Source organism: Buteo buteo, chromosome 17, assembly GCF_964188355.1.
Source record: "Buteo buteo chromosome 17, bButBut1.hap1.1, whole genome shotgun sequence".
NCBI classification, from domain to species: domain Eukaryota; kingdom Metazoa; phylum Chordata; class Aves; order Accipitriformes; family Accipitridae; genus Buteo; species Buteo buteo.
In genome coordinates this window covers 141,100-162,477 of record NC_134187.1, presented here as the reverse complement: position 1 = coordinate 162,477, position 21,378 = coordinate 141,100, and the positions used below count along the sequence as shown (strand labels likewise).

The 21,378-nt window shown below is 47.6% G+C and overlaps 1 protein-coding gene across 1 annotated transcript in view; it reads right to left on the bottom strand.

Moving 5' to 3' along the window:
* Positions 1-21,378, bottom strand: part of IFT172 (intraflagellar transport 172) — a 39,276-nt gene that overhangs the window by 6,722 nt on the left and 11,176 nt on the right. Inside the window, exons 13-40 of the mRNA XM_075048776.1 lie at positions 20,850-20,953; positions 20,095-20,177; positions 19,463-19,575; positions 16,545-16,712; positions 16,037-16,173; positions 15,087-15,194; positions 14,466-14,550; positions 14,039-14,131; positions 13,634-13,711; positions 12,779-13,027; positions 10,266-10,344; positions 9,742-9,862; positions 9,244-9,388; positions 9,080-9,169; positions 8,556-8,653; positions 7,537-7,672; positions 7,341-7,457; positions 6,593-6,735; positions 5,810-5,903; positions 5,493-5,557; positions 5,188-5,368; positions 4,546-4,655; positions 3,959-4,088; positions 3,455-3,553; positions 3,025-3,134; positions 2,460-2,523; positions 2,079-2,165; positions 3-119 (exon numbers count right to left, since the gene is read on the bottom strand). Of these exons, the coding sequence (XP_074904877.1) occupies positions 3-119; positions 2,079-2,165; positions 2,460-2,523; positions 3,025-3,134; positions 3,455-3,553; positions 3,959-4,088; positions 4,546-4,655; positions 5,188-5,368; positions 5,493-5,557; positions 5,810-5,903; positions 6,593-6,735; positions 7,341-7,457; positions 7,537-7,672; positions 8,556-8,653; positions 9,080-9,169; positions 9,244-9,388; positions 9,742-9,862; positions 10,266-10,344; positions 12,779-13,027; positions 13,634-13,711; positions 14,039-14,131; positions 14,466-14,550; positions 15,087-15,194; positions 16,037-16,173; positions 16,545-16,712; positions 19,463-19,575; positions 20,095-20,177; positions 20,850-20,953 (3,204 nt within the window). The remainder of the gene's footprint in view (positions 1-2; positions 120-2,078; positions 2,166-2,459; positions 2,524-3,024; positions 3,135-3,454; positions 3,554-3,958; positions 4,089-4,545; positions 4,656-5,187; positions 5,369-5,492; positions 5,558-5,809; positions 5,904-6,592; positions 6,736-7,340; positions 7,458-7,536; positions 7,673-8,555; positions 8,654-9,079; positions 9,170-9,243; positions 9,389-9,741; positions 9,863-10,265; positions 10,345-12,778; positions 13,028-13,633; positions 13,712-14,038; positions 14,132-14,465; positions 14,551-15,086; positions 15,195-16,036; positions 16,174-16,544; positions 16,713-19,462; positions 19,576-20,094; positions 20,178-20,849; positions 20,954-21,378) is intronic.

The window sequence follows — 21,378 nt, the reverse complement described above, 5'->3', positions numbered from 1 at the left end:
ACCTGTGGGTTGGCAGGTGCTCCATGGTGGACATACAGGCTCAGGGCTTTGTCCCAACTGCCCTCCCGGATGAGGTGGGTTGCATACAGAGCTACATACTTGTGCAAGACTTTATAGTTCTGGAGAAGACACGCAGAAAGCAGTAGCATGAGATTAATGAACTGAACATTTGTCACTCAGTAGGGATGGTTACAGATGCATTTACCCACACCCATACACCTGAGTCCCAAAGGATGAGACCAGGTAATCAGACAGAGACAGACTGCACACAGCAGACCTGTTTTTTGATTTGGGCCCCACTTGACACCTTTAATCCTGGCTAGCTGATGCTGTGCTGATCTTTCCACACATGGCAATAAAGCTGTTCTTCAGCTGTTCACCACTTGCCAAGGAATACGGCCAAATACGTAAAGGATGCAGTATCTCCACAATGTGGCACCACAGGTACCAATTGTAAACCAGCCCTTAGCCTAATGAAAGAATGAATCAAAACACTTTGTGGACTGAAGACATTCATAATTTGCAAGGCTGCTCTAGTCCATTATTCAAATGCTGTCAGATCTGTGGGACTGGAGGCCTCCTTGGAGTGCTGCTCCTACATATGCTGATCACATAAACACTTTGCTGAGGACTGACTGTAGTCAGCCTTACAGAAATTCAACTGAGGAAAGACCTGTTTCACACAGGCTTAAATATAGTAATGAGATGAAGAAGATGGCATAAAATGTGTAATCCTGTCAAAAAATGAGCAATGGAAACAAGTTTATTAAGCAAAAAAGAGACCAGTGCCGCAATTATGTGTCTAGAACTTGAACACCCAGATGTGGATGCTGGTGAAACACTACATACAGGACAGTTTGGGATAAAGATTAAGTCTGGTATGTGACCTGTTTTGATAAATCTAACTTTTGTCCTATATAATCACTGTAGAACAGCTGAGTCAAAAGTCATGAAATTCTGCACTGGTCATGGAGCAAGGTTGTGCTAATGCTTTCATAGAGGCATAAACAGACTAACATCTTCTTGGCCTAAATGTGGTATTGTTGTGCCTGGCTGACAATAAAACTGATTAAGACTTTACCATTAAATTAAGCGTGAAGGTATTCTTTATGGAAGAAGATCAACACTGGTACCTCCTGATAATTAGAACATCAGCACAGAAGTCTCCAAGATAACTACTACAACAAAAAAACAGTACCTCCAGAGAAGCCCCAGAAGCCAAAAAGAAATCAAGTTTACTGTGGTAGAGCTCAAACTCAGGTTACTGGTTACTGCATTAGAAACGAAGTTATAAAAATACGGTACAACACATTACCAGTGCTTGTCCAAGTTGTCCGTGTTTGCCTGAGTGATTAGCTGTGATGTCTCCACTAACTGCAGATTCCATTGCCAGGGGCTGCCCTGTAACTTGATCTGAAGCAATGCCTCACTTCAAAGAATCACGCCTGCCTTTAGTTTAGCTCCTTTATCAATAACCATTGAATCAATAACCAATCAATAACGACTACCCAATAACCAAACAATAATCATTGAATCCAAACAAACTCTCAAAGTAGATCCTGGTAATCTAGAGCTTTCTCCTCCTGTTACTGCATTGGAATAGCACTGTAAACCAGTTTCATTTTGCTTTTCTCTATTTTTATTATTCTGCTGAGGTAATTTTGCTAGTTTTAGGTCAGTAAAAATGAAAAAATGTCAAATTTGCTTTCACGACAAGGATGTCTCATTTCTACTGACACCAGGCCTCTAAAGAACACGTAGAAAGAAGGCTTTCTTTTGCAAGTCTGTCTGTTTCCATGGTACCAATTACTTCCAGCCCAAACAACTCATTTAGCTTTTTCCAATGCTCCATTAATCACAAAATTTAAACCCAATATGCTCCTGGGTTCTAATGCTTCCCTTCTAGGCCTCATTATCTAAGATGAGGACAGTGGAGAGGTGGTTTTTGAGCTGCTGCAGTGACCCCCCGTGCTCCACACAGAAATGACTGCTTTGCTCTGCCCACTCATTCCTGCTGCCCCTGCTTCAGAGAGCCAGGACCCCATGTTTGTCTCCTGAGGACTCACACAGACACTCACCTGTTTAGCTGCAACCTCCAGGCACTTCTCCCATTGCTCCTGCTCTGCATACATATCCAAAGCAGCCATGACATCTATTCCTACCAGCTGGGGATGGAAACAACCATAAGTTCACTGTGCAGGCAAGGTTGCCTACCAGCATCAAGGCAGGCATCAGCCCACCCAGGTCTTTTCTTCACATACACACAGTCCCTCCCATTCTATAGTATGGAAGCACAGATCCAGTGTGACCCATCTGGTATGCAGAAACCATAACTCATAGGCACATACACACTCCTCACCTGTGGGCATACTCAGGCAAAAGCCCCATGAGGAAGGCTCCAAGGATCTGCACAGATCCTGACATCACTCCCTAGCCTGTGAGACATCCCAAATACCTACCGAATCTACCTTTCCTTGGTTCTTTAAATACTCCTTGTAACGCTGGTCCACATACTCCTCTGACCTAATGGGTAGAAAGAATCTTAGTAGGCAGCAAGATAAATAGTGTCTTGCATCAGTGCAGAGGCTGGATTCAACTTTGTCTACTTTGGGAAAAAGAGGACTTACAGCTGTGCCATGTTTTCTGGCCTGCTGCTGGAAGCATAGATAGAGGGGAAAGAAAGGGCCTAGGCAGCTCTTTGCAATATAATGTGTGAGGAGAGAGAAAGGGATCACAGGACTTTCAGAAAGAAATGCATGCACAGGATTATGTCAAGGGAAAGGGAGATAGGGATAGGGATGGGACAAAAGGGGATAACTGTTTCCATGGGATGTGTGGCAATAGAAAAGTGTCAGGATGGTAAATGGCTTGGGAAGGGCAGCTGTGGAGAATGTGCCCTGTTGAGCATGGCAAGGCCACTGTGGGGAGAATCCAAGGAACCTGGGGCAGCAGAACAGGACACGGGATCCTCTAGAGGTGGCAGAGGGAGCAGGAAGAGTATAATTTGACAAGTTTGGGGCATACCTGGGGTCCAACTCCTTGGCCACACGCTTGGCTTTGCTCCATTCCTCCCCTTCAATGAAGGCATCAATAGCTTCTTGGATGAGGTCCAAGTTGAGGTAGAGTTCAGCTGCCTGCAGGGCCAGAGACAGTCCCATGAGAGATGAAACCCCAACGGCACCCTGCAGCCCAGGCTGGAGCTGCTGCTGTTGGAAGTGACCAGCACACAGCAACAACAGAAAGTCTCTTCCCAAAGCCTGGCTCTCTCACACTATTCCAGGACTTGATCCCTTCCCCTCCTTCCTCCTCCTCGAAGACTCTGTGCTGCCTAACTCTGCATAGGCCCATCCACCCATCACCCCAGGATGTGACCTGGCCTCTTTCCCTTGGATAGAGCTCTCCCTTCCTATGTCACTGCTTCTTCAGTAGTCTGGGGGCAGGAGCCAGACCTCACCGCACTGTATTTCTTCATTGCCACCAGCTGAGGAGCCACAGTCCGCGTCACCTCCAGGCTCTGTGACTGACCCAAGAATTTAATGGCCAACTCAGCAGCCTGTGAAGAGAAATTGACAGAAGTGATAAAAGCTGTTTGAGAGAGGGATGAAGCTGGGAAGAGCTCAGTCCCAGCTAAAAGACTGAGAGTCAGGAGCACTTGAACTATGGGGGAAGGGGAGAAGAAATGACAGCCCACTTCAGCAATTCAGAGAAGCAAAGCCCAGCTAATTTCACATGGGAGAAGATCAGACAAGGACATAATTGTTGCCAAAGTTGGTACAGGGGCACAGGTATGAGTGAAAAGTACAAACAAGAACACAACCCAAAGGCTGGCGGACATAGACCAGGAGAAGCAGAAAAGGCAGTCACCTAGTGATTGAGGTATCTCTGGGATGCACTGCAGGTTGTGGGACACCTCCTAGACAGCAGAGCATATGAAGGGAATCATAGCCTCCAACTGTACCTTCAGCAAGCACTTCTCCATCAGGACACTGTTGCTGGGATCCCGCACCTTCAGATAGCAGTCCACCGCCCTGGCATATTCCCCAGCCTGCTCCCACTCCCGTGCCTGCTCCAGCAGCCCTTCTGTTCCTCTGTAGGGAGGTATGTAGGCTGTGAGCAAGACTGGGATGCTGCCACAGAGATCCTGTAGACAGTGTGTAGGGCATGGGCAGGGAGGTGCACAGCAGAGGTGAGCCAGGCACCTCAGAAGGGGCTGAGTCTGTGACAAGGAATGCATACAGCCAGTGCTGAGGAGAGAATTGATTAAGGACCCTGGGGAGATGCACTGACAGTACAAGAGACCTCGGAGATCTGTGAGTGGCAAGAAGACATCAGGGAGACCTTGGATGGTGAGAATAAGCCTGGAGTCTCCCAGAGCAGGGAGGAAGGATGTTAGGAAACCTATGCAGTAAGAACTCCAGGGTCCTCAAGAAGGAAACAACTGGATGTCAGGGATCCCAGCAGGCTACCTCTGTGAGGCATCAGCACAATGGCCTATGGGAAGAGCTACCTGTCTGTTCTCTGCAACCTGACCACAGCATTCCTTACGTGGAGCCCATCTTGGCAGCCTCCCTGCCGCACTCCTCCTGTAACTCTTCTAGCCGACTAGGCACATATTCCTTGCAGATCCGCAGGGCTTCGCTCCACATGCCAGCCTCCTGCACAAGCACAATGGGGAGGAGAAATTTTCACCAGTTCACCAGGATGCCCCCCACTCCTGGCATTAACACATCTAGCCTCTCATGTTATCTTGCCAGAGGACCCACTGGAAGAAACAACCACAGCAGCACCATCCAATTCTTTCCTTCCCCAAAATGGCACCTATGTCTGTCCATTCACCCAAGCTACCTCAGAGGAAAAGTCCTCATCCATCCTAGCTACCTCTGTGGAATGGGCAGTTACAGTTTCCAAATGCACCCACTCGTGCTATCCCTGAGGACCATCCAAATTCTGGCAGGCTACTTCCTCCCAGAGCTGTGAGAGAGCTAAGCTATGCTGTGATAGCTCTACCGGTTCAGTCTTCTAAGAGCAGGCCAGAATTAAGTTCTACTAGGAACCACCTGAGTAAATGGTTTCTCTTTGGCTACTAAGCTGACAGGGAGAGCTGGGAGATGGATTTCACTCCTCCTCCATCCAAACTGGATTCTTGTCCAGTGAGAAGGCAATGATGTTGCTACAGTCTGCGCTCACCTTGTAGTACTTTATGGCCAGCTCAGGTCTCTGTGCTCTCAAGAGGAACGCCTCTGCTTTCTGGAACTCTCTCTGCTCAAAGGCAAAACGTGCCTGTCCCATGAGCACATCAGCCACGCTGTCTGGGTCATGAGCTTCAGCCACACGCTGTGCAGCATCCCAGTTCTGGTTATGCACGAACCTAGGGAAATCAACATGAGATGTAACAAGGATGGCAAGGAGCAGACCAATGCTGGAGAAGCAACCAGGCTGGCATCATACAGGGAGAGGAGATGGAGCAGGCCAGGATGGGGAATGATACATACATCAGCACCGCCTCCTTGGGTTTCCCAGCTTTAATAAATTCGGCTTCAGCCTCTTCAAATTTGCCCTAGGAGAGAGGAAACAACCTGCTTTTATGCCTTCCTGCCCTGATACCATCACATGACCTCCTCTATTACCATGAGGCAGAGACGATTTGTGAAAAAAAGATGTGTGTGGAAACTTGGGGCTGTAATCGTGGAGTCTTTTGGGTGAGCAGTGACTGCAGCCATAAAAGTGCCTGCTGCAGCAGCCCTTAAGGACAACTGTTCAATTACCTGAGCGACCAGAGAACTCCCACCTACTCCAGGGGTAAAATTACCTCATCTTCTAGGAACATGGCATACTTCAAGTGGATCTCTGGCATCTTCTGCTTCATGGAGAGGCGGGCCAGTTCAAAAGCAAATTCAAAGACCCTGCAATGAAAGAGAAAATGGGGCGAGAGCAGGACTATGCACTGTGAGGGGACGCCTTCACTAAGCACAAGATATCAAGTAGAGCACAAGACACCGGGAGAGGAGAGAAGGGAATACAGAGGGTTCCGAGTGAGTGGGCACTGCCCATTTCTCCTGTTCCTGACCAGAGAACAGGAGCTTTTAGAGGCCCCACTAAGGAAATTCAGCTCCTTCACACTTGCTCTTAGTGCCAGAGGCCCTTGGTTCAACCCTAAGGGGCGGTCGCAAGACTCCCCTGAGCCTAGCGATGTGGGAGAGCTGGAAGAGAGCAGCAGTGAATGGCAGTGCAGTCGGATGGCTGTACAGGTGCACAGTGGGGCCAAAACTCTTCTGGCAGGCAGTTACTTATGGTAACATGAGGAATACCTCCTCCCGTGTTCAGAGGCTCTCACAAGGCAACCCCACTGAGGCTGAAGGGCAAACTGCTTTTGCCTGCCCAGCTCTGACTTGATATTTGAGACACTAACAGGTGGACAGGAAGCAGGCTGTGTCAAGAAAGTGGAATGCCTGTGTGAAGACATACAGGTGGGGTGGGAAGACATGCCATATCCTGGACCTGCAGCTATTATGCATACAATTATCTTGGGGCACCCCTTTTTTCTCAGGTCAGGCAGATTGGAGAGAAGTGCTGGGCTGATGGACCTGCTTACCCGCTGTCTGCTGCATGGTCAATGGCCATCTCCAGAAGTCCGAATTTACTGAGGAGTTTCACAGCTGCCTCTCCACCCAGGCTCTTTGCCCACATATAGGCCACGTGCTTATAGGAGGTTGCTCCCCCATGTGCCTTGGCCACCTATCCAAAGCAAAGAAAGTGGAAGAGCCCAATGCATCCATTTCGTCTTCAGCAGGCTGAGCCAGGACTCCCCTCTCACATGACGCTTGTCATTGCAAGGGAGCACCAAAACCAACTGTTCTCTCCTGAGGAACCCTTCTGTAGCCACCACTGGTCTGGGTAGAGTGAGACAAAGGCTTATACAGCAGAGCAGAAAGAAGGCTGCTGCCTCCTCAGCATGGCCCACACTACTGTTAGGTCAGCAGAAGTGACCCCTGGCAATCTGTGTCTGCACTGGAGGGGAGCAGTGCTGGGGTGGAGCTGCTAGAGTGGCTATGGGCAGAGCAATACCTCTGAGGTACAACATGGTGCAGTGGTCAGGGGCAGAGCAGTGAATGGAGGAAGGCAGTGCTGCAGAGAAGCTAGGGGCCAAGACCTACTTTTGGGGTGCAATGCTGCAGAGCAGCAGATGCAAGCGCCTCCAGTGCGGTGTCAAATGCTGAAGCTAGGTAGTGTATGCCAAGTCTTCAAATTTTGCAGTGAATAGAGACAGAGCAGTTCCTACCAGGGTCCTGCAGTCAAAGCCTGATCCCTGCACAGTGGGGTAGCTGTGAAGTGGTTATTACCCTGTAAGCTTCTTCCCACATGTCATTCACTCTGTACATGTTTACTGTGGCCTTCCAGTCCTTAGCTTCTAGGTAGTGGTACTCAGCCTCCTGTAAGCATCCCTCTGCCTCTAGCTCCTGCAATTAGAGGCAATGAGTTAGTGACACTCTTGTCCCTGCCTGGTCTAGTTGATCCCCTGCCATGAGATGCACTCACCTTGCCCAGGTGCAGGTGGGTGTCGCTGAGTAAGTCCTTGTGGTACTTGGCCACTAGGCAAACCATCTCATCATACATCTTGCACTTCTTGTACATGGTGATGGCCAAATCAGGTTCATTCACAGTGATATACAGCCTGGGAACACAAGCACATTCAAATGGCTCAGCTGAGGACATGACCAGTCCCTGCAGTCTCCCTGCATTCTGCCCAGCTGAAGTCAGGTCCTGGGCACACTGCCAAAAGGCATGACTGGTGTGCAGCATGACTGTTGCAGGCTGCAAGGCTGGACATTGCTTAGATAGAGCCCTTCTGTTATGCCACTATCAGCCGCAGTAGGGCAAAGTTATTCCCTCCATCCTCACTTGTCAACCTGAGTTGTGACTTGGAGGGAGCCTCTGGGCTTCTGTGACCTGTTCTCATCTTGGCCTCCAACCTGAGGCTGTCAGTCCTGTTGGGATGGTAACGTGACAATGTCAGCTCAACTTACTCATATAGGCCAGCAGAAAGATAAAACCCACTGTGACTTCACCAGCTGTAATGCCCCCTTTCATGTACTGGGCATCCTTGAGATCAGGTACCATGGCATCAGATACACAGCTGTGTTTGTCCCTGTACCTACTAACCTTATTGTGTTGTTATTAATCTAGACCTGGCAACATTAGTAACCTGGATGGGAAACACTCCACTTCCCGTATCTTATCCTCAGCTGACCATGACAGATCAGATGTAGCACTCTGCAGTGGGGAAAAGCCTTGCCATACTTCCTTTGCTACATGAGACAGCTTTGCTACATGAGACCTCCCTTCTGTCCTGGTGGACAAAGACACATTAATAGTCAGTGACTTCTTTTCCTATGAACTCTGAAACATCAGCTCTAGGTCTCCACGTGTGGAGAGAGTACCTCTGACCTTTCCAAACCTCAGTCCCAAACTCCGTTCCCACCCAGGAAAGGGCTCCTCCTCACTACAGCCATTTTTTCAGGGCTTAGTCTTGGACTAGTACCAAGGAAGATGCTCACCTCTCTGCTTCTTTGTACTTGCCCTGCTTCTCCATCTCTTGGGCCTGGGTTACATAGAGCACAGACACATCTTCCTGACTCATACATTTGATCGCCAGCTGCCAAAAGGAACACACATGGGAGAAACTACAGCACACCGCACAGCAATTTCTTGATATATGGTAGTGAAGGAGAAGGAGAAAACCAATCTCCTTCCCGTTACAAACAGATGTATATGCTATACGCTCTGCAGAGAATAGGTAGTCATTTGTCAGCGTGATCAAAGCACACAGGACCAACCCCCCTGGAGAGTGCTATTTCTGTCACAGGTGCACCCACACAGGGATGCTGAAGTAAATAAGGGCACAGACAGGATGTCAATACCAGGGACTGATTTCTTGCTGGCTACTGGATGCCCCTACACGCATCCTTTGGGAAGAGTGCTTGTTGATCAGGTGTTGGTGCACAAGGCACCACCACCACCCGATGAAAGACATTTCACGAAGCAGGGTGAGGTCCCCAGGAGCTTTGGCTTCTGACTCTACCTTGTGAGCCCGTTCCCAGAGCCCGGCCTGTGTGTACATGTCAATGGCATCCTTGGTCTGGTCTCCTTTGATGTACAGCTCCTCCGCAACCTGTAGGGAAATGACTATACTCAGCAGTCCCAAGGGACACACAGAACAGCAATGACTGTGGTCTGTGGCCTCACCTGATACTCCTGTAAAGCTGCATAGTGCTGGGCAATCCTGAGGTAATATTTGGCTGCTGTCTGTTTGTCCTGCAAGTCCAAAATGTAGATGGCCTTCTTCCACTGCCGGGCTCCCAAGGCTGCCTCAATGGCCTTAATCGAGCACCTAGCATCAAAAACATAACTCTGTACAGCCAGCCACCAGCCATCTCCTCCAGCTGCGTTAAGCCAGGGAAACCAAAGTGACTGGATCTGAATAACTGGCAAAGCTAAGGGGAAAGAATGAAGAACTAGGACAGCAGGGAAAAGTAATCAGGAATGAAGACCTTGGGAGAGATGCGGAAGGCATCCATGGTTGCGGCCAGCAGAGACTGCACATAAGCACCAGGTGCACTGGCAAAGCAGGGTCGAGGGGGGCTTACTCAGGAAAAAACCCCTGCTGATTTAAGCAAACTGTATCAACTTCATAGCTTGCCAGGTTATACTGCTGCTGGTTATACAGCCATCACCTGCCCCCACCTGGCTTCGATATAATGATTAATAGCAGCATCCAGCTGTTTCTGCTGCACCAGATGGTCTCCCCAGGTCTCCTCCAGCTTCACAACTTCTGCGGGAAATGCCAGGCGAGCCAGTTCCACTGCTGTAAGGGGACATGATAGCTGTTACACTGAATCTAGCAAGAAAGCAGAACTGTGAGTTGAACATGGGCCTTGGATGGGGCACAGAGGGAGGGGAATGGCGACTGTCTAATCCACTCCAGCTCCAACAGGCTACACAGCAATCTGGACTCTGTGGAAAGCTGGACCAAATCCATGCTGGTGCAATTAGCACGATCAAGGCCTTGGGAAGAGGATGCTGTTCTGGGACTGTGTGTGCAAGTACAACTTTGTGAAAATACATACATTGAATGAGATGACACATGGAAGCTTCAGAGCACGTAGGCATCTCTGGGCTCCAGGGCAATAGCTCATGTTGCCACCAGGCCAGAGTACCCAGGCTCCTGCTGGGGATTGATGGGGGGAGGAACATATTTAGCACAGTACCTTTCAGGAAGGCACTGCCCTTGCAATAGCACTCCAGCGCCTTCCGTGGGTTCCCAACCTTCTCAAACAGGTCTCCAGCCTAATGACAAATACAAGCTGTCAGTTTCCAGAGCCACTATCTCCCCACACCATCATGTACCCTACCAGTCCCATGTACAGAGCTTGTCAGTCCTGCCACACGGACTTCTCCATCAGCTATGTCTTCCCCACTAATCAAGAGCATGGGGATAAAGGGAACTTCTAGGAAAGACTGCATGTGCTGAAACCATTGTCCTCTCTGCCAACTGACATACCCCAAGTGTTTTTCTGGGGTACCACTTTCTAACAAGATAAGAGTTTTTGAGACAACCTCCATTCTCTGCACAGTGGCTGGTGCAGCAACAGCCTTTTCTATGACCATGGTCCCTTGGAGCTCTGCTATACAGATGATCACATGGGAGCCGTGGGCATGAGTAGTGAAGGGGGAAACTCAGCCTCTTGCAGCATGTTTTTACCCTGTAGGAAAGGGTGGTGACCAACAGGGTGGGATGAGGTTCAAAGCTTGTAGAACTTTGAACATAATGTAAGAAAGGCCATCCTGGCAGACCGAAGATTCATTCCCTTCAGTATTTGAATGGTGGCGAAAGCACATGTCTAGAGAAAGGTTGTAAGAACAGAGCAAGTATATACCAGCCTTTCCTCCATTCTATCTATCCGTCTCTGACAATCTGCATCACAGAAGCTTCCTGAGTTTCTGTCATGATGCTCTCACATCATCACATTTAATAGCTTTTGACAGAGTCTACCTCCGTGATTTGTCTAACCACTTTTGGACCATTCATACTTTTGGTAACAAAGCATCTGGCAGCAACGAGTTCCACAGTTACTCTTTCAACTGAAGGCTTAAGAAAAGGTGACAGGTTTGGAAAAGCACAAAATTCTCTTGGGTCAAAATAAAATGGTCAGAAAATGCTGAAGGCAAAATGAGACTGGAGAAATGTAATTTAAGCAGGGCACGTAAAATAGGCCAGCAAAAAGAACTGGGTTTTTTCCACAACACATAACTGAACTGGGTAACTCATAGCCAACATTGTAGATCAAAAAGTACAGGTGGTTCAAACAATAATTTGACAAGCTCATGGAAGAAAAATCTATCAAGAGCTCTTAAACATAAAAATAAAACAGTTCAGGTACACTATAGTCTGCAAACTGCTGGAAACTATAAAAGTACACCAGGGGAAGTACCACCCTCTATTTGTCTGCCCTGTTCTTTACATTCCTTTCTTAAACATCTGCAAGAGGCAACTGTTGGCCAGGATACCAAGCTGTACACTGGTCAGACTCAGCACTGCTTTTTTACATTAACATGATTATGTGCTGTGTGAAAAACACACTTTTGTTTTAAAACCATCACCTAATAATAAGTAGTTACTATTTTTTTGTGTTATTAGAGACAGAGAAGAATCACTTCCCTTCTACGATTGTCCTGGTTTCAGCTGGGATAGAGTTAATTGTCTTCCTAGTAGCTGGTACAGTGGTATGTTTTGAGTTCAGTATGAGCAGAATGTTGATAACTGATGTTTTCAGTGGTTCCTAAGTAATGTACAGTCTAAAGTCAAGGATTTCTCAGCTTCTCATGCCCAGCGAGCAAGAAAGCTGGAGAGACAAAAGAAGTTGGGACGGGACGCAGCCAGGGCAGCTGACCCAAAGTGGCCAACGGGGTATTCCATACCCTGTGATGTCACACCTACTATATAAACTGGGGGGAGTGAGGGCGGGGGGATTGCCGCTCGGGGACTAACTGGGTGTTGATCGGTGGGTGGTGAGCAATTGCACTGTGCATCATTTGTATATTCCAATCCTTTTATTATTACTGTTGTCATTTTATTAGTGTTATCATTATCGTTATTAGTTTCTTCTTTTCTGTTTTATTAAACCGTTCTTATCTCAGCCCATGAGTTTTACTTCTTTTCCCAATTTTCTCCCCCCATCCCACTGGGGGTGGGGGAGGAGTGAGTGAGCGGCTGCGTGGTGCTTAGTTGCTGGCTGGGGTTAAACCATGACAACGATAGTCATGGTTCTACAGATTGTCTTCATAACTTCCTTTGTTTTTCTTCCTTAGCTTTTCCATTTAGACTATCTTTATATGAAAGCTGTACCACCATTTTTTATTCTACTATCACGAAGCACTGTACATTTTCACAGTTATATCAAGTTTTCTATTTGATTCACAACTCCTTTCCTGTTGGTTCCTGTCTTCCCAAGGGCCTCCTTGGCTATGACTGAACACTCAGCTGATGTTTCGGAGACAGGTCGCCAATGAGTTGTGATCTTTTTCCTGACTAATAACAGTAATTCTAGACCCCACCCATGTATAATGGATGCAGTTAGGATTTCCTCCCAAACATTAACTGCAAATTTATCAACACAGAATTACATCTGCTACTTTCCAGCTCAAGTCCCCCTGTATCTCACAGATGCAGAGGACAGGGTAAGAGCTTTGATGCCACAAAGAAGTGGGGTGGGCCACTCACCTGTTCATACAGTTCCCCTCTGATCAGTGCCGTGGAGATCCTATTGATGACATCCCCATTGGTCAGGAGCTCATCCCTGCTCATGGCCAGCCGTGCTGCTTTGGCTGGCAGCCCTGCCCGCAGGTATAAGCTGATGGCTGCCAGATAGTCGCCCTGTCCCTCTTGCACCTCCCCAGCCTTCTCTTCCTGCTGGGTATCCAGCAGCCACTGGTAGTAACCCCGACGCAACTTATCCAGCATTGGGTGTCCCTGTTGAGAAATGCAGCGTTGGTTGACCTGAGCAAGGCAAGATGTTGTCCTGCTCATCCTGCAGGCTCTGAACAGCTAGTTCATGGCACCAGATCCTTTGCTGCCCAGTTAGCAGAAACCGCAGTGCCAGCCCTGAGTACCACTGCATCATCTGTAGGGTTCAACGTTTGGAAGATCTCGCGATGTCACGGAAAGTTAGAGGGTTAGTCGCAGCCTTGTGATGTACCTGTAACCCCACCTCCCCTTGTTAGTATAAAAGGAATTAACTGTGCAATAAAAGGCGGAAGTTGGCGCTCACACTGTGTGTGTTATCTGTCTCTTTCCCTGGTCCGGGCCGACCAGTGATCTAAGCGTGGCACCTTGATATGTAGCGAATGCTACAATCATCCATTCTTTTTCAAAGCCCTAGATACTCCTAAACCAATTTCAGTAGCTTTTCTCCCTCACTATTCACCTAGGTCCATACTTATAGCAGTGCAAGCCCCTCCAAGCAGAAGTGAGGTCCTGATAGGGCAGGTGAAGAGAACCCAGACCTTGAATGGACTCCCAGCCAGAAGACTTATCAAGCAAGCCCAGCCCACAGTCCAGCACAGCTATATTCTGTACCTTTGCCTCGGCAACCACAATGCATTCATCCCACATGTGCAGCTCCTGGTACATGTCCATGGCCTCCTCTGTGGCGTTCTGTGTCAGAGAGAAAAGTGTCAACCTGAAGGCTCCATTTAGCAGATACATTGCCACTGGGCTCTCATAGTGGGCAGGGTTAGATGTGCAGAAAACACTTGAAAAAGTGTACCATCCCCTTTACATGGATATACACCCTCCCTCACCCTCTTCATGCACCTCAAGGCAATCCTACACCTTGGAACAAGAAATACCTCCTTCTATTTCAGGGCAAAAACTCTTCTCCAAGGAATAAGCAACCCCTTCCTTTTCTCTTTCACACCAGGGCACAACCCTTTCTGCTTAGAAATAAATGAGACCTTTTCTGCTCCTTATTCCTTTACTCACTTGTTCCAGGAAGATCATCTCTGCCAGCTTGTAGTTCTTGTCTAGCATGGCCAAACGGGCACGCACCAGATAATGATCTGTACCATCACCACCCTGCAGACAACATCAGTTAGTTCAATCAGTTTGCTGAGTGAAAGAACAGGCTCTGGAGTGATACAAGGGAGGTGATTGCAGGTGGGGTCTGTGTCATTACAGAAACTAAAGAAGACAGAAGAGAATCACAGAAGTGACAAGACAGGAGCAATATGAAATGGCTAGCCAGAGGAGGGACCTGGCAGGCGTGGATGAAAGATTATGTCAGCAGTTTCTACACGACCACGTATTGGTCTGTAGCAGGATACTGGTGAGCATGGACACAGAAGATAATGTGTATGCAAGTGTTTACAGGAAAGCAGCTGCCCTGCACAGCAGAAAAAGTTTGACTTACGTGCTCTTGAGCTGCCTGGTCAGCAATGGTATTGGTTTCATGCAGAAATTGAGCCTTTGCCATGTTGCCCAGAGCTGCAAAGCACCTGGAAAGAGCAAAGCAGCTAGTCAACAACTGGGTTTTGTTGCCCACTTTTGGTCCAAGAAAAGAAAATCAGAACCTGGGCAGCAGACCCAGCTCTGTAAGCTGGAGAGGTGGGGTAGCCCTGCTTCAGGAGAAGGATTTTGCCAAGACCCATGTTCAGATGTGCCCTCTAGCCCTGCTTCATGGGAGAAGCCATGGACAGGACCAGCGCTCATGCTTCACTTCCCCAGGCTTCAGAGATGCGCTGAGCTTGTCGATGCCTGTCAGCTCCCTGAAGCCTTGCTATACACTGCTTTGGGTTGCCGTCAGCAAAAATTTATGCTAGAAAGTGATGTCTTCTTGTCCCCAGTTCTAGCATTACTGTCTAGGATGAAAGGGCAAAGTCATTGCTTAGAATAGAGAACACTTAATTCTCCAATGCAGTGAATCTTCCAGGCCGCACAAAAAGGTCACATCTTTAGTTAGACCCTGGTTTCTGTGAGGGATTCAGCAAAGACAGTGTTTAAGCCAGAAAGATGTTATAGATGCTTCCTGTACCTCTCTGCAATGTGCAGCTGTCTAGCTTCCAAAGCCAGTCTGCTTAGAGTCTTCCACATGGCTTCAGTCTCTGCAGACATTTCCAGTGTTTCCAAAAATGCAGTAGCCCTTGAGAGAGAGAGATTTGCAGACTTTCAGTAACAGAATAGAAGAGCTCTCTGAGGATAATCGTAGGCTGACAGGAGCTTCCTAACAAGAGTGGCACTGAAAACAAAGCAAGCTGGGTGTGACCAGTTCTGAAGAGTGTTGTGTAACACAGGGCTTGACATATCAGGGAAAAATTCAGAGATCTAGGTGATCCCTATCTGGGCTAAGGTACTTAGAGGCATATGATCAGCAGGTGGCTGTAGCAGTGTGGGGCAAGTCTGAAGAGTTGTGTCTGAAGCAAGTTCCTGGCGCAAAGAAGTCTCTCAAGTGGTAACAGTGCTCTGAACACATGACATTTTCTCCCCTGGTCAATTTTAAAACTCTATAACAATGTCAGCAGTACCCAGGTGGCTACCATGACTGCTTCAGGCAGTCAGTTTTTACTCTGCACAGCTCCTGAATGTTTCCATGACACTGTCACTATCCCTGGAGGGGCAGTGGCAAAAGCACCTGAGTACGACTTCACATCTGGCTGCTACGGAAGACACACTGATTCACTGCAGTTAAGTGAAAACTGCCTTCAGTGAATTTCTATCAGTGTCAATGGGACCAGACTGGCCAGTCTCCTGTGCCCCCAAGTTTGAAAACACAATGCTGTGAGGATGAAAAAGCTGCATATTCACTCCTAAAGGACTCTGTTGCGCATTATAGCCAGACCTGGCACCAACATCATGCTCAGCACCTAAACTTCAACTCTGTATGGAAAGCTGTGTGCTGCTGTAGTTCATGGATTACTGACTCTCAGAAGTCTGTTATGTGAAGTGGGCTACCTGCCATCACCATGTGGTGTATCTAGCACTTACCTGTGATAATCGCCATCTTCAATGGCAGTTCCAAACTCTATGAGACCTTCGTCCAGGGTGTAGGACACGGTGTTCACCCCTTCAGATACTATCACTTCAGTCTTTCCATCATTCCGTTCCAAGTCTACAATATCCCCCTGGAAAGAGTACCAGCTATCAACACTCCCACGTTCTCCTGAAGTATGTGGGGTAGCAGGGCTGTGAGGACAGCACTGCGACAGCTCTGCTGATTAAAGTTCTGCTGAAAGAGCTCACACTGAGCAGACACCATCCTTATCTCACCAGAGGGAAGGAAAAAGGCACTGAGCAACTCCTTGCTATGTTAACTATCTCCATCTTCTGCCAGAAATGCCTGCCACAAAGTTGACAGATGAGCTCATAGTTTGTCCAGAAGAAACTAGCAGTTCCCTTCTGTCTCCCTTCTGCAACACCACCCTGACAATTCCCACACACATGAGCAAGAAGTAACAGAAACTGCTGGAGGTAACCAAAGTCTCCAGAGTTTTACCTTCAGAGGAAACATGGTGACTCGCTCTGGAGCATCAGTGTTATACCAAATGCAGAGGCTGTTTCTGTTCTGAGCCACCACCACATCACTGCCTGGGACCCACTGCACGTAGGAGCAATAGTTCAAAATGGTAGTCTTGGTGCTGCTTTCAATGTCATAGAGCTGCAACTAGAGGGGGGAAGAGGAGAAAAAGGCTCAGCTGGGCTCGTGGCTGGGCTGCTAGCTCACATGAACATGGCAGGAACATCAGACCAAACATCTTGTAAACAGGTATTGCCGACAAGCAATCAGACTTTTTCTAAGATATGTAGCCCAAACTCCCACACTGTTATTTACACACATTACTATCCAAACCTTAAGACCTTTTTTAACCCTTGCAGCATTTTAAGCAGCATACTCAGATCCTGCCTTCCTTATTGCTAGGCACGTGCGTATATAAACCAGAATATGTCTTGTGCTGTTTCAGTTCCCTCTCAGTTGCAGAGCTGGAACAGGAGAATGGTCTCTTCAGTCCTTCATGCAAACAAACTGAGGGACCAAGAAGGGCCTTCCCCTGCAATTCTGGGCTGAACTGTCCATCCCAGGTAGAGTCCTATTGCAAGAACTGTTGCCAATAAGGTGAGACGCTATTTGTTTGCAAAATATGCTGCCCTGAAACAAACCTGACAATTTGGAAGGTGTAACCTGACACATGGCATAACAAAGATGTATGATGGCTTGTAACTTAAAAGTCCTAGGCTGTCTCTGCTCCTTGTCATAATTGCTCTCACCTAGCAAAGATGAGAAAGAGAAAAAGAAGAGAGAATTGTGCTAGTCTCATGACATACCAGTCAAAAGAGAACAAGAAAGTCCCCATTTCAGTCTGTACCAAACTGGCTGGAGAACTAGGTACAAACATAGCTTAGGAGAATCATGGTACTGTCTGATTTAGGCTGGTGGCAGTATTTAATGAAGGAGCTGTCTATGTAGCCTCGAGAGGCCTGAAAAGGAGCCAGAAGAGGCAACAGCAATCTTGATGATGCCACTGTCTCTTGCTGAGACAGTAAATTAGAGGAACCAAATATAAACTGAACGAGACTGCAGAAATAAATGTAAAAAGATACACTGCTGGGAAAGTTCTCTCTTCTCCCATGATAGGACATATACAGTTTTGTGAAAATGTACATTATCACTTCCAAATAGAAGCCTGTTTCATCTGGTGCAGGCTGCAATCACTGTTAGTACTTTTCTGAAGAGTATCAGTGCAGCAGAGCCCAAACAGAAGCCCTCACTTCTGGCAGTGATTCAGTTTCCTTTGTAGTGAAGGTCATTCTTGATTGATATGTGAAAGTAGTGTCCTAAAGAGCTGGGGACATGGAACAATCCTCCTTCTGAGAGTTAAGAGGGTCTTGATTAGAGAGGCACCCTAACACAGATGCAGGAATTACATTTTTTGCAAATCCACATTGGGCTGCTCCTTCTATTTCTCTGGAATCACAAAGTACTTGTAGGAGTCCTTGTTCTGTGATGGCCCAGAACCAGAACTACAGTCTTTGTGCGAGAAAGACTACCTCCAGCACCTTCTTGTGAGAGAAGTCTGTGTTAAAGAGTTTGTGAGGTGGCAGATGCATGCACTGCAATCTTTGGCTACAAAGTTGAGTGCTCTAGTGGCTAGCTGTTAAGCTTGGCAGCAATGAATCAGCCTATGTGTGAGTGACAAGCAGACAGGTAGTTAGTTGGAGATCTGTTATTCCCAGGCAAGAAGATATCTTTACACCTCCTACAATCTATGATGCAATCTTAGGGGTCAAGCTGCCAAAAATGATGAAGGAGGGGCAGCTCAGTGAAGAAGCCTGGGGTTCCTGTCTGAAATGTAAGGGGTGAATTCAGAGTTTCTTCTGAGATGAGGCTCAGAAAGTTCTCAGGGGTTTCAACACACATGCACATATGAACATAATACTTCACCCATCCTTGGACTAAGGAGAGAGGTACAGCCAACATGGAAATATTCTACTGCAGACTGACAGCCCCCAATGGGATCTGAACTTGAGCAATTAAAACCATCCTGTGATGAGCTGCAGTGCTATAGCTGGGGTCTGCCACAGCATCTGTGTCACCTGCATAGAAATTCTGGATGTGAATTACACCATTGTCAAGAAGGTCACGTTCTCTTCTCCGGACACTCTTGTGACAAGAGGAGCAAATGAAGTCAAGCAGTCAAGGAGTCTTACATTCCTAACAGTGAAGAAGGCTTGATAGTGAACTGAGTGGAACTGTAATACTGATAAACACATCTTCTTGCCTGCTGCAGTAAGCTTCTTCAGCTGTATGTGTACAATTAAACTAAACATGGCTAGGACATGAGGTGAGTAGCTGCACATCATAGTCTGTAGTGTGAAACCATTACCGTGATTTTGGGCATAGTTTTGTCCTGGGTTTACTAGTACTCTCCCAGACAACATTCAGTCATGGTCTGGGAATCAGCACAAGCCAAGGGCCATATCGAACAAGCTATTTGTTTATGACTATGATGTTTTAAAGAATTAGAGTTCATCTTACAGATATAAGCCAAGCTGTTGGAGAGAACACCTTTTTTTAATTTACATGTTTAAGTGCAACATTAGGGTCCTAATCCTGAGATTAACCCACTTGTCTCCACCTCACAACAGAAGAGTCTATGATTTTCATTTTCAGATGTGACGAGATGGAGCAAAATGTGTAGTAACTAGCTTCAGAATTAGCTATGACTTAAGACCAAACGTGCAATGTTGCCAGCTCATGCAATCTGAACATCATCTATCTTTGTCAAGGAAGTGGTCAAAAAATTACTAGTACTTCAGATGTCTTTCTCACCTCCCTCCCTCCATTCAGGCATATCTGTCTTTACTTCTCCCCAGGCATGCCACCTTGCCACACTTCCCACAATGTGCCTGTCTCACCCTCATCTTCTTGTCCCTGAAGAGTAGTTTGTGGCCTGTTTCACTCAGCTCCAGCCAATCAATCTTGCTGTCATGGCTGATAGTGCCAGTGTTGTAGCCACCAACAAGGTCCACTTGGGAAGGAAAGAAAGAAGAAACAGTGTAAGTACCTAATGTGTCCCAAAGTGCTGAACATTCAATGCTGTCCTGTGGGGATCAGGTGCCTGGGACCCAATTAGGGCAGCACCCCCTGGCAAACACACTGTAACATGAAAAGCAGACTGCAGTGACATTTTATCTTGGTGCCTTATCAACAGCAGGAACTCCCTCCACCCTTCTGTGAGCATGCACAGATTACAAGCAGTGCAGGCAGCAATATCATCATGCTGAACTGCACAGAATCTCAGGTCCAGGTCACAGACACAGCCACCCCACACCTGTGTCCACTCCAGGCAGCCAACCTGCCAAAAGCAGGACAGCCTGGCCTCTAGTGGTCTGCTGCCAGGCAGAGAGAATGTGAAGGGGGCGTTCAGGAATCTGCTGCCTGGTAGAGTGAATGCAAAGAGGACCTTCAGGGATATGCTGCCTGGCACAGAAAATGCAAAGGAATCAGGAAGACTGGCAAAATACAGGGGAGGGAGGTTTACACTCACCTGTTGCTATAGTCTTGATGTCTATCAGATAAGCCAGTCTTTTGTTCTCCACGGCTCTCTGCTGTCTCTCATTGACACGGACACTATTATTTGAAGGGAATGATGACCGTTACCTTTACTACTCTCTAAATTCACAGGACTGAATCACGTAGTCCCTTCCAGTCTTACCTGCGGTTTCCCCAGGCACATGGAGCCTCTTGCAGGTCTCTGACCTGTGACTCTTGCACAGTACCTACAGCGGCCTCAAGTGAGAACAAACCTTTCTGATTCATGGCTTCACTCCAGAAGCTGCCCCTCTGGAACCAGGGTCCCCAATATCAAATTAGTTAGGCTGCTCCCACCTCCGAGCAGCCCATGATCCTCCCTTCTCTCGAATCAGAAAATGGAGTATGGTATTTCAGAGGGACAGAGGAGGTTCTGCTGGCATCTAGAGTCCCTGATAATGCTGTACTAGGACCAGCTAGATGCAGAGATCCCTGAGTACATGCACAGGAGGTCCCTCTTCAGCAATAGCCAAGGCAGCCTTCAATAAGCACGTATCAGAGGAAAATGGGCTCTTGTGCTTCTAAAACTTTACAACCATTAGATGTAACTCAGCAATTAAACACCACCATTGCTCACTGTCAGAAGCAGATTACTCAGGTCCCAGTGTCTGGGGGCCGCATTCCACAGAGTGGGACACTTCCAAGTGTATATATTTGAGGTCACTCTCACAAAATGCCTCTGCTGGCCACACAAGCAGGTGTAACACTTACCTGACAAGATGAGGGTTCATGAACTCTGTGCGGACAGAACCCAGGATGTCATTGCTTCCATATTCCACCAGTGTCAGCTCCCCAGCATTAAAGATCATGCAGACCTGAAGGTGAGAGGGGAATATGCTCTTAGAGAAAAGCCAGGTAAACACACCAGTGAGGTGTGCAGAAAAGAACTCTGCTGCACACAAGTCTAAATTCAAACCCTCTGGGATGAGTAAGGAATTGTCCTTGGCTTCCTATCGTGACTGCCAGCTTTTCCTCAGGGTTGGGGATTTTAGTTCTGGGCCTATCAGTCCTGCAGGAGCCAAGCTGTCACTGTGACAGCTGTATTCTGTATCTCCAACATCCTCTCTAGCTGTTGCTCTTTTATTGCTCCTCTCTCCTATAGGGTTATGACTTGTATAACTTGACAGTCCACACGCTAAGTTTGTTCTGTACCTGGCATGTGGAAAAGGCAAGTGTGGGGAGGAAGCAGATCACAATCTGCATGGAGAAGGTAAGTCCAGGAAACTGCTGAGAAACAGGG